The 12,705-nt window shown below is 37.4% G+C and overlaps 1 protein-coding gene across 3 annotated transcripts in view; it reads left to right on the forward strand.

Annotated features, from left to right (window-relative positions):
- LOC147563291 (CCA tRNA nucleotidyltransferase, mitochondrial-like) overlaps positions 1-12,705 on the forward strand; it is a 29,787-nt gene that overhangs the window by 965 nt on the left and 16,117 nt on the right. Inside the window, exons 2-6 of one of the 3 annotated variants that reach the window (XM_086636255.1) lie at positions 1,726-1,844; positions 4,557-4,601; positions 5,295-5,361; positions 5,528-5,625; positions 5,697-8,866. The exons of 1 other annotated variant lie outside the window; for it this stretch is intronic. In XM_086636255.1, coding sequence (XP_086492381.1) covers positions 7,515-8,705 — 1,191 coding nt within the window. In that variant the 5' untranslated portion in view covers positions 1,726-1,844; positions 4,557-4,601; positions 5,295-5,361; positions 5,528-5,625; positions 5,697-7,514 and the 3' untranslated portion in view covers positions 8,706-8,866. Of the gene's footprint in view, positions 1-1,725; positions 1,845-4,556; positions 4,602-5,294; positions 5,362-5,527; positions 5,626-5,696; positions 8,867-12,705 lie in introns of those variants that run through there. One more of the 3 variants, XM_086636261.1, reaches the window with a different exon arrangement.

The following is a 12,705-nucleotide window of genomic DNA, read 5'->3' on the forward strand; positions in this document are numbered from 1 at the left end:
ATGTGGGCGATTCTATGCACTCGATGTCGGTGTATCTAAATGTGGGCTATTCTATACACAAAATATGGCGGTGCATATAAATGTGGGCAATTATATAAAATCTACGTTGGCGCATCTAATGTGGCTTATCCTATACACGAAATATGTCGGTGCATATAAATGTGGGCAATTATATACATAGGATCGATGTCGGTGCATCTAAATGTGGGTTGTTCTATTCACAAAATATGTTGGTTCATATAAATGTGGGCAATTTTTATGAATAAAATTGATGACGGTGCATCTAAATGTGGTAGTGGGCTATTCTATACATAGAATATATGTCGGTGCATGTAAATGTGGGTTATTCTATACACAAAAGTTATGTTGGTGCATGTAAATGTGAGCAATTCTATTCATAGAATCATGTCGGTGCATCTAAATGTGGGTTATTTTATACACAAAATGTATTGTTGAATATAAATGCAGGCAATTTCATATATAAATTCGATGACGGTGCATATAAATGTGGGTTATTCTATACACAAAATCTATGTCGGTGCATCTAAATGTGGGTTATTCTATACACAAAATTTATGTTGGTTCATATAAACGTGGGCAATTCTATTCATTGAATCTATGTCGATGCATCTAAATGTGGGTTACTTTATACACAAAATATGTTGGCATATAAATGTGGCCAATTTTATACATAAAATCGATGACGGTGCAACTAATGTGGGCTATTCTATACACAAAATCTACGTTGTGCATATAAATGTGGGCAATTCTATTCTATGTCGGTGCATCTAAATGTGGGTTATTTTGTACGCTAAATTTATGTTGGTGTGTATAAATGTGGGCAATTCTATACATAGAATTGATGTCGGTGCATGTAAATGTGGGATATTCTATACCCAAAATATGCTTGTGTATATAAATGTGGGACTACAACTATGAGCGTCGATTTTTGAAAAAATTTCGTCTTTTAATTGGTTGTTAATACAAGATTTCTGCTTTTATGTGCTAAAAGTTCTGTGGGTTTGTTTATTTAATACTAATTTCAGTGGAATTCCACGATCTGATCATTAAATAATGTGGGTTTCTCGATAAGTTTAGGATTATACAAATATGAGTTTGATCAACTCTTAATCGTGGGCTAGTAAAATGTTTCCATTTTTAAGTTGGTTATCTCAAATGCATGGGAATTTACTTAAATGTAGGGCTTTGTCATGTACTTGAAGGAGTATGGATGTTGTTTTCATATGCAGTTATGCTTGACTTTTGATATCCTGATATTGGAATGTCCGAATTACCACATTCCTGTCAATGATACCTATTTTATGGACGTAGATATAAAATCCAATGCCCTTCCTGATATGCCCCGAGTTATGGTTCACTGTATTTTGCATTTCGACATAAATGATAAATTTACTCCTCTAGTTCTAGGTTCTTGTAGTGCATTCTTGGATATCATGTTCAATGGGTTCCTTTTTTCCCTTTTCTTTGGACGCAAACAAATGAGGGTTTGTGGCTTTGGAAATTTCTCCAATTCTTGATAATGGACTTGTTGGTTTTTCCTGTGTTCTTACCATTGTAAGAATGGACTTCTTGGAGAGCTGCTTGTTCTGCAACTAACTTGTAGATTGATTGTTTACAAGCTTTTATATTCCCTTGTTTATTTTTCTCTACTTTGCAAATGTAGCACTTTATCATGTGGCATCAGTATGTATTCCCCATTTGCAGCAATCCCGATCAGTCAAAAACACTTGGAAACAGCGAGGATGCGTCTGTTTGATGTGTGGATTGATTATGTGAACCTTAGATCTGAAAGCTGTAGTGAGAACAGACACATTCTTACAATGGTAAGAACACAGGAAAATAACCATTTTAATTTCTAGCCACCTGTTCTTGGCACGGCTATAAATTAGTAATGTTTTTGCCAAATACTTAGGATTAGTTGTTGCAACCAAGAGAGCCACAGTCTAGAGCTCATTCAGACTTTTGAGTTTCCATTGTGCTTGACATCTTTATTCTATCCTGATGAAAGTTTAGTCGGAAATTCATTTTGTTGAGTACATGAAAGCTAGAGAAAATAAGAAAAAGCTCTTCCATTTAGCAAAATTAGGAAAATGATTGCATTATCTACAGACTGTATGGCTCCTGAATTTCCAGATTGTTCATTTAGCAAGCGATACATTAACTTTTCGAAGAGCTTTTTCTTTCTGAGCTGACTCTTGACTATAGTTTCAGTGTAAACGACTCCGAACTCTGCAATCACGTTTGAACTTTGACAGATCTTAGACTTCTACATTGTACATATTTCTGAGCAGGTTACACATATCATTAGTTAATTGAGTTGTAAAAAGTGGTTATCTGTTTAGTTGATCTCTAATATATTACATGGTTTCCATGTTTGGAACTTGTAGTTTAGTTGATTTTAGTAATTGATGTTAGTGTCAACACTTTCAACCACTTGGGCAACCAAGTGTTGACGCAAATTGCAGTTTTAACAGCTATGCTTCATGGCATTTGCGAGGGTAAAATATTCATTCAAACTCGAAACAAATGTTTCTCTAAAGTGAATACTAAGATAGTTCAGAATATTTTCGAGCTGTACTAATTATGCATTTTAACGCTAATCTCGGCCAAGTTGGCCACCAGACATCACCTAAATCAAGATGACACATTCTGCCATCGATAATAGCTGTTGATATGTGACTGTTATATTCTATTGACTTTACTTTGTATCTTAACTTGATAAGTTTAGGATTATACAAATATCAGTTTGATCAACTCTTAATCACGGGCAAGTAAAATGTTTCCATTTTTAAGTTGGTCATCTAAAATGCATGGGAATTTACTTACACCTAGAGCTTTGTCATGTACTTGAAGGAGTATGGTTTTTATTTTTATATGCAATTATGCTTGACTTTTGATATCCTGATATTGGAAGGTCGGAATTACTACATTACTGTCAATTATACCTATTTTGCGGACGTAGATATAAACTCCAATGCCCTTCAGATATGCCACGAGTTATGATTCACTGTATTTTGCATTTCGACATAAATGATAAATGTACTCCTCTAGTTCTAGGTTCTTGTACTGTATTCCTGGATATCATGTGCATGGGTTCCTTTTTTGCCTTCTCTTTTGCCGCAAACAAATGTAGGTTTGTGGCTTTGGAACTTTCTCCAATCCTTGATAATGGACTAAAGAAGGCAGAAGATTATTGTTCTCCAAATATCTTTCTGTCGGTTCAGTTTCGAAAGATTCAGTGATTACCGTCGTACTGCTTCTTGGAAAGCTGCTTGTTCTGCAACTAACTTGTAGTTTGATTGTGTAGTGTGTACAAGCTTTTATATCCCCTTGTTATTTTTTCTCTACTTCGCAAATGTAGCACTTTATCATGTAACATCAGTATGTATTCCCCATTTGCAGCAATCCTGACCAGTCAAAAACACTTGGAAACAGCGAGGATGTGTCTGTGTGTGGATTGATTTTGTGAACCTTAGATCTGAAAGCTATAGTGAGAACAGTCGTATTCCTGCAATAATAAATACACAGGAAAATAACCATTTTAATTTCTAGTCACCTGTTCTTGGCACGGTTAGAAATTGTTAGTGTTTTTGCCGAATGCTTAGGATTAGTTGTTGTAAGTTGTTGCAACCAAGAGAGGCACAATCTAGAGCTCTTTCAGACTTTTGAGTTTCCCATTGTGGTTGACATTTTTATTCTATCCTGATGAAAGTTTAGTCGGAAAATTCATTTTGTTGAGTACATGAAAGGGAGAGAAAATAAGAAAAAGCTTTTTTGAAGCTGAAAAATGTTCATAAAAAACAATGAACCATGAGAGTGTTAAAGCCTTCCAAGTTTTAACTAAAGCAGAATTAGGAAAATGATTGCGTTATCTACATACTGTATGGCTCCTGAATCTCCAGATTGTCCATTTAGCAAGCGATACAGTAACTTTTCGAAGAGCTTTTTCTTTCTGAGCTGACTCTTGACTATAGTTTCAGCGTAAACGGCTACGAAGTCTGCAATCATGGTTGAACTTTGAGAGATCTTAGACTCCTACGTTGTACATATTTCTGAGTAGGTTACAAATATCATACTATATTACATGGTTTCCATGTTTGGAACTTGTAGTTTAGTTGATTTGGAGTTTATGTCAACACTTTCAAGTTTCAACCACTTGGGCAACCAAGTGTTGAGGCAAATTGTGGTTTTAATAGCTATCCTTCATGGTATCTGCGAGGGTAAAATATTCATTCAAACTCGAAACAAATGTTTCTCTGAAGTGAATACTTAGATAGTTCAGAATATTTTTGAGTTGTACTAACAATACATTTTATCGCCAATCTCGCCTAACTTGGGCACCAGACTCATCACCTAAATCAAGATGAACATTCTGCCATTGGTAATAGCTGTTGATATGTGACTGTTATATTCTATTGACTTTACTATGTATCTTAATCTATTTTTTTCAGTAGTAGACTCATTTTATTTATCATGATATGCACTTAGGCCTCCTCTGGTGATATTGATTTGAAGCTATTTTTTGTTGTCTTCAGTCTTCATCCTAAGTCTGAGCCTGCATTATCAGAAGGATCTGACAGGTTTGCAACTATCTTGTGTCGTTAGTGTGATTAGTTCTGCTTTTCGGTATCTGAAATTAATTGGAAGTCACAAAATTCCTCATTGGGTACTGTTGACTTGTTGAGAATATTAGTAGAAAGTTATGGGTGATATTTTGCACATATGGACTAGCCAACACATCCTGCAGCTGTTAACGTTAAAAATGTTGAACAGCTGAGTATTTACTATGAAAGCCTGTCTTGTGTTTCACCAGAGTGGATAAGAGATGTGGCATAGGTCATGTAACTTTCTGTCCGCTCATTCGGTTACCCTTGTCGACTAATTTATCTTTACCTTTATTATATTTAGAGCAATTATGATCTACCAAGTTGCATTGTTTTTCTTGTGATCCCAATTTATATCTACATATATGGGATGGTTGCTATAGATTACTTAGAATCTCTATTATTTTCGCTTTACTTGTACTCGAACCTGTTTCTTCCTCTTAGAAAATGAGTATATTTAGACAACAAAGCGAAAAAAATAACATTTTAGTTTAGCTGTTCTTATTTCTTCGATATTACTTTAGCTATTCTGATCTCTCATTGGTGATTTACATGCGGTTTAAAGGTTGTCTATGATTTATTCCTTTAGTTATGAAGGATTGCTTTTATGAAATATCAAAGGTTTTTGGCGTGTTGCTCTATTTTTTTATTAAACCAACGTTTCTCCAGACAAGCAGATTGAGTTTGACGCGCAGAGATTTGTTCAACAATGTCGAAGCGACCATCATTGGACTAGGTATAATCACTATAATATCTGTTTGATCTTTCTGATTCAAAAGTCTGTGGACAAACCACCCAGATTCGGCGGTTCTAATCCAGCTTCGGCGATTATAACTTCTTTTCCTTGGCCTTCAAATATCAACTATCCTTGGCCATATGATGTGAAACTATATTATGTGCAGGGCTTGAAAATGTGTGGGAAATGAAACAGTTGGTTAATGCAAAAGAAATCAAGAACATTTTGCAGCTTAAGACAGGAGGTTCACAAGTCAAGGAATGAGTAAGTAGACATTCTGGCGTGCACCAGAACACTTGTATGTCTACAAATTCTAACACTCATTTTACTTGCAGCAAAAAAAACTGCTAGAATGGCAGCTTGCTCATCCCTCTGCCACTTCAGAGGAATGTCTTGATTGGATGAGAGACAATTACTCGAAACGTGCCAAGATGGTTCAACTCTTGAACTTGATTTATTTCCGCTGATGCGGTTTACATAAAAAAAGCCCAACATGGCGGAACTACCTCTTTTCTACTTCGACAAAGTCGTGGTCATGGGAAAAGGGTGATTTCGCAATGCAGCTGCTCTTAGCGGTGATTTCCTCCCAAGTTCTGTGGAGCTAACTTATTTGGTCTTCTAGCACTAACCACATCCATTTGGAGTTGCAGGACACACACACACACACACATATATATTTATGTGTGTGTGTATTCTATATATATATGCGTTTCCTTGAACCGGGTTGTTTAAAATGAAAGTGAAGTATATACGTCAAAAACCCGTCTTTGAAGGTTTTTAGAGAAACCATTACCACAACAGATGGCAAAGAACCATTGCTTAAGATGCAGAACAGTCTTGGTCATAAAAATAGTCTCCGTGGAGGAGGAATTGATTTTTCGTAGTAATAAATTGATAATATCTTGAGATATTACATAGTTTGAAAACTTCTAGTCCGAGCAGAAAATGGTAGTTACTTGGGCCTTCCGCTTAGTAGAGCAAGGTTCATAGACATACAGTATCAAGTATCTTTAATATGAAAATCATATAACAAATATAAACATAACTATAGAGAGAAACCAACAGATCTTCATACATAGATTACTTATTCGATTTCCATGAACTTAAAACCCTCTCTTTCCAATCCTCAAAGGAAATATGGTAAAATGTTGTCTCTGACCGCCTCTTATACTGTCAGCCGGAACTGGTGGGTACAACCTCATGCTCTCACGGAGCGAGGCGTGGATGTATATTTATGTCCTTCACATTATCTCTTTTGCTTTGGGGTTGCAAGAAATTAACCAGAAAAACCATGTCGAAGCTGCTGAAGTTGTATCCTGACCTGCTAATATAGAACTTATAACATTATCTATCACAAAATCATCATCTAACTCATTTTTATTCAGGAACCTTGACAGAAGATCATTAGCTTTAAATGCAGATTTCTCTTCCAGTTTCACTCGCAACTTGGTCAAAACAAATAAACAAGTATAGTTGGGGGCAATGCCGAAACTTAAAGGTGTTTACCACCCACTTCTTTTTCTCTCCCTCGGGCAAAAAGTCTCCCTCTCCAATCATGACCTCAACCTTGGACTAGTTCTCCAGACCTTTTCGCCGGAGGTTTTAGAGAGAGTGGCGACAGAAGAGATGAGAAGGAGGAGGAGAAGAAATGTTAAAAATACCTTCGGAGATCTCAAATTGGTCTCAGACTGGTCCGAGTCCGGACTCTTGCTTGGGTCAAAGGGTACTGACCTTAGTCAATCTCATCTCCGGGTGCTCACAACAATTTTCGGGTGCTTTTAGCATGCCCCAAGTGATTTCCTTGATATTTCAAAACCTATTAACAAACTAACGTTAACAAGCGGTAGATTTTACGGGAATTAATTTAAAAACCTCTCTCGGGCGGAGATTTTCTCTCTTCTACTTATCTTGTTTCACCGGCGCCACCTTTGGTGGAATATTTCCTTTAGTTTAGGCAGTTTTCTAACCGTTATTAGGTAGTTATCCCACTTTTCCGAGCAAATCTTGGCAGTTCTCCACCATTTATATTCCTCTTTTGCTCGATTTGGACTTTTACGAGTCTTAAATCTTCTCATCCTCGCTCTATAGGGGCTTTCATAGTCGAGATTCAGTCTCTTTGATCAGTATTTGTTCTACTTGTTTAGTGTTGTGCTATGGAGAATTTGGAAAATCAATTCATCACTCAATTTGAATCTTTAACCACAGCAGAATATATTCCTCCAACAGTGGAAGGAGGAGATGTTAGTTCGGGCGACTCAGACATTATCAAACAGGGAGTTATTTGGTTCCAAAGTCCGAAGAAAATAGATATCGGTCAGGCTATGTATCGTCTTTCTCGTATTATACATGGACCGAATAAATTCACAATATCGGAAGTGCGGGACAATTTATTTCTTATAAAATTTCAGACGGCCTCGGAATTGGATTTAGCAATAGACAGTTCTCCCTGGATTATTCAAGAAGAACTCATTGTTTTACAACAATGTGAACCGGAGGTTTCACCGACAGAGCACTCTTTCGATTATGTGTGGTTTTGGATTCAACTCCATGGAATTCCTCCTAGTCATCTCAATTGTACTATTGTGAACCGTCTGGCAGGATCGATTGGTTCCTACATTCCAACCACTCCGGAAGATGCGGCTAAATGGAGCCTGTTTGGTCGTGTTCGGGTTAATTTATGCATTAAACAGGCCCTTAAGCCTAGAGTGAATCTTAAACTTTCACAGTCTAAACTTATATCTATAGAAATTAGAGTGGAAAAACTCCCACGTTTTTGCATTTACTGTGGATTTGTGGGGCACAATATTAAGTTCTGCCCTACTATTTTGGCTTTTGGAGACATTCTCAAACAAAACCTACCGGATTCGGTCCGTTCTAGAATCCTAAAGGAAATGACACCCAAATACCCTGAAACTTTTAAAGTTCCGTTTTCCACTAGAAATCCTTTACATGAACTAGGTTCATTTGGCCAAGAATTAATCCCAAAATTTACTGATTTGAATATTGAAGATGACAGTGCGAATAGAGTGGAATCGGTTTGTGCTAAACACCCGAATATTCGCGCTAATTATGGTAATTTGATTTCTAGTCTTTTTCAGGCTAAAAGGAGTAAAATCCAGACTGATACGGGAATTACTTCTGTGATTTCCAATGTTCTATACAAAGATTCTTCAACAACGATGCAATCGGGCGGAGATAATCCCTCTACAAGCGGATTTTTGGATGAAGACATGCCCTTGGCAGAAGTTCGAATTAGGAAACAATTCAAAAAGTCGGCTAAACATACCCATCCTCAAACAGTTGAAGAAAGGGCCACGGCAGCCCAAATGCCGCAGGAACCATGAGTGTTCTGGCTTGGAATTGTCGGGGACTTGGGAACACCCCGACAAAAGATACATTGTCTCAGTTCCTTGGTGCTATTCGTCCTTCTTTAGTTTTCCTCTCTGAAACTAGATTTAATAACTATGAACCTTTGTACTTATTTTCTAAATTTAATCTTGTGAATTATTATGTTGTCCCCTCGGTCGACCGGAGTGGAGGTTTACTCTTACATTGGTCTCCAGATTGGGATGTCTCTGTTAATTCCCACTCTAGTAATCTTATTCATCTTACTATTCTTACTCCTAATAACCCGATTCCTTGGGATATGCTATGTATTTACGGACCTCCAAGGGTCCAAGATAGATCCCCTTTCTGGAGTTCGGTTTTAAATATTATTAATAATATAACTAATCCTTATTGTTGCATTGGGGATCTCAATGCAATTTCTTCTCGTTCTGAAAAAAGTGGAGGCTCTGCTAATATTCCATTTCTGTCTCAATTTCAGAATTTTATTAGAGATTCCAACCTCATCGATTTGGGCTACAATGGACCGGCGTTCACTTGGACCAACAGCAAAACCATACATCACTTAACAAGAGAGAGTTTAGATCGAGTTTTGTGTGATTCTAATTGGCTTCTTGAATTCCCGGAATCTGGCTTGTTTCATTTGCCTAGATATAACAGCGATCATGCACCAATCTTGCTAAAACTGAAGGTTCAGGGTCAAACTCTCCAAACGATTTCGAAATATGAACTCTTTTGGACAAAGCACGAGGAATATGAAACTACTTTCAAACTGGAATGGGATAAAAGTGAAGGGAACTTTCCAAACAAACTGCAATTTGTTAAAAACTCAATTCAAGGTTGGAGCAAAAGGGCTTTTGGTATTATCAAAACTAGATTAAAAATTCTTAGAAAGAGGTTGACTGATATTCAAGTTCTTACTCCAACTCAAGATTCACTTAATGTTGAAAGTACTATTCAAGAAGAAATTATTTTTCTGGAAGAGGTCCAAAGATCAAAAGCAGAACAAAGATCTAGAGCAAATTGGGCTAAAAATGGAGATAGAAATACTACGGCTTTCCATATTGCGGCTTCCATGAGAAAACATAAAAATCAAATTTATAGTTTACTTTCAGCCAACGGTCAGAATCTGACAAATGAACAGGATATAGCAAAAGAACTTACGGAGTTTTTTCAGAACTTATTTAAGGCTGAACCTGTGGGCCAACCACCGATTGAGATCTTAAATGCATATAAGGTAAGTTCGGTGCCTTCTAGCGAAGAAATTAAAGCAGTAGCGATGGAAACTGGATCGATTAAAAGCCCGGGGCCCGACGGACTACCAAATTTCATTTTTCAAAAACACTGGGACATTATTGGCACCGAACTTACCTCTTACATCCAATCGGCATTCCAATCAGGTTCAATCGATCCTTCTCTCAATCTCACTACTTTAGCTTTGATTCCTAAGTGTAGACACCCGAGTTTAGCCTCTGATTATAGACCGATCTCCCTTTGCAACTCAATTTATAAGTTCATCACTAAAATAATTGCAAATAGAATTCGGCCTTGTCTCGAGGACTCTATCATGTGGACACAAAATGCTTTTGTTCCTAATAGACAAATTATGGACAACATTATTGTGACCCAAGAACTCTTGCACTCTATGCACAAGTCGAGAGCAAAGAATGGGACTTTTGCCCTTAAGATGGACATGGCTAAGGCCTATGATAGGGTAAATTGGGACTTTCTTAAATCAGTCCTTATTAGCACTGGGATAACTGACCGTATTCTGAGTTTAATTATGTCTTGTGTAACCACATCTAGATTCAGGATCAAGTTGAATGGTACTTTAGTGGGGGATTTTCAGGCCACTAGAGGCCTAAGGCAGGGTTGCCCTCTGTCCCCCTACCTCTTTATCCTAACCTCCCAATCACTCTCCCTCCTTATTTCTCATTATGTAAACCAAAACCAATTTACAGGATACAAGATTAATCAGTCCAGCCCAAGCATTACACATTTGCTTTTTGCTGATGATCTGATAATCTTTGGGAAAGCTACTAATCATAATCTAGATACAATTATACATATGATGAATGAATATGCAGACTTTTCAGGGCAAAAAGTGAACTTCAACAAATCCTCTTTGTACTTCAGTAGGGGAGTGCCTGAATCGACAAAATCCTCCTTTGTCTCTCTTCTTAATGCTCCAATTATGACAGACCAAGCTAAGTATCTGGGAGCTCTAATTCTCAAGCCAGGCAATCGCATCAAAAGTCATCAATGGTTAGTGGAGAAATTTAACAAACACTTATCAGGTTGGAAACAAAAACTAATCTCCCAAACAGGTATAACAGTTCTAATCAAATCTGTATTAGCTTCATTTTGCACATATCCATTTAGCTATCAAATGATTCCTCATAATACTATTAAGAAGCTTGAACTTGCTGAAAAAAGTTTCTGGTGGGATCACAATCAAAATAGCAGTAAGATGCACTTTATCAAGTGGGAGATTATATGTTCTCCCAAGAACCATGGAGGCTTAGGCATTAGAAATCTCAAACTTGTCAATGAGGCTTTAATTGCTAAAATGACTTGGCGTCTGCTGACCAATTCTAATGCAGTGTGGGTGAGACTCTTAAAGTCTAAGTACTTTAATAATGATGACTTTTGGTCATCCGAGACACCTAGTTCTACTTCTCCTTTCTGGCAGTCGATCATGAAAACAAAATCCACAATGAGGAATAACATTTTATGGATCATAGGAAATGGAACTACAGTCAAGATTAGAACTGACCCTTGGCTACCTCATCTCCCAAATAAAGTACCTAGTTTTAGAGATGAACTTCCAAATAACATATTTTGGGTCTCTGATTTAATGATGAATGGGGAAACTAATTGGAATTTAGAGCTCATAAACAGGTATTTCGATCAATTAAGCGTGCATGCCATCACAGAGATCACTATTCCACAAAATAACAGAAATGACAATTTGGTATGGTGTCCAACAGAGAGTGGTAGATTTAATACTAAATCCTACTACACAGAACATAGATATTTCCCCATTCTTAGTGATGATGCTCATAACTTTCCTTGGAAGACTTTTTGGAATATTAAAGGCATGCAACCGAAGATTCAGCAATTCATATGGAAGTTGATTCACAATGGTGTGGCTACATTACATAATATAGGTAAAAGAATCCAAGATATACCTCAACTTTGTGTTTTATGCGACTTGAATGAACTAGAGATAGTGGATCATCTCTTCGGTTCTTGCCCAAAGTTTAAAGAGCTAATACAACTCACGGACAATACCTACCTACAACAGATGAACCCGGGGTTAGTTTCTAATCTAAAAACCCTTCTTCATCACAAAGAAAAGGAAAAGGAGTGGTTTATTTTTACTTATCTGTTATGGGAATGGTGGAAGACGCGAAACGAAACCCACTTTCATCACAAACCTCCAGATCTAGAAAGATGTTGGTGGAATACAAGAGAATCTCTAAGGTACACACCCCATTTACTAACCTCTCCTTCTTCGTTTCTTATTCAAGATGCAGATAACTCCACCACAAATGGGTCAAATAAAGATCAACTGTGATGGTTCTTACTCCGAAAATAGAGCTTCAGCAGCAGCGGTTGCTCGTGATTTCAAAGGAGAGATCATGGGTTCGAAGAACTTACAATTCAGACCATGTTCTCCATTACACAGCGAATTTCTAGGGTTTTGGTTGGGATGCGACCTAGCTGAGGAAATGGATTTGATGGACTTTATATTAGAGGGCGACAGTAGGGTTTTGGTTGAATTGTTATCAACCGTAGATGCTGTGGTCCCGTGGAGATTAAGGGATGAGATCGAGAGTCTTCGTGGGAGGCTGGCTAGCCGACACGTTACCATACTTTTCACCCCTAGGAATTGCAATCGGGTAGCCCATAATTTGGCTATGACCGCTTTCACCCCCTAAAGTGGAGTGATTATTACTTCAGTACTTCTCAGTTAACTCCCATAAGTTTATGCTT

Source organism: Eschscholzia californica, unplaced genomic scaffold, assembly GCF_041429995.1.
Source record: "Eschscholzia californica isolate CP2 unplaced genomic scaffold, dmEscCali1.0.p SCAF_1, whole genome shotgun sequence".
Classification (NCBI taxonomy): domain Eukaryota; kingdom Viridiplantae; phylum Streptophyta; class Magnoliopsida; order Ranunculales; family Papaveraceae; genus Eschscholzia; species Eschscholzia californica.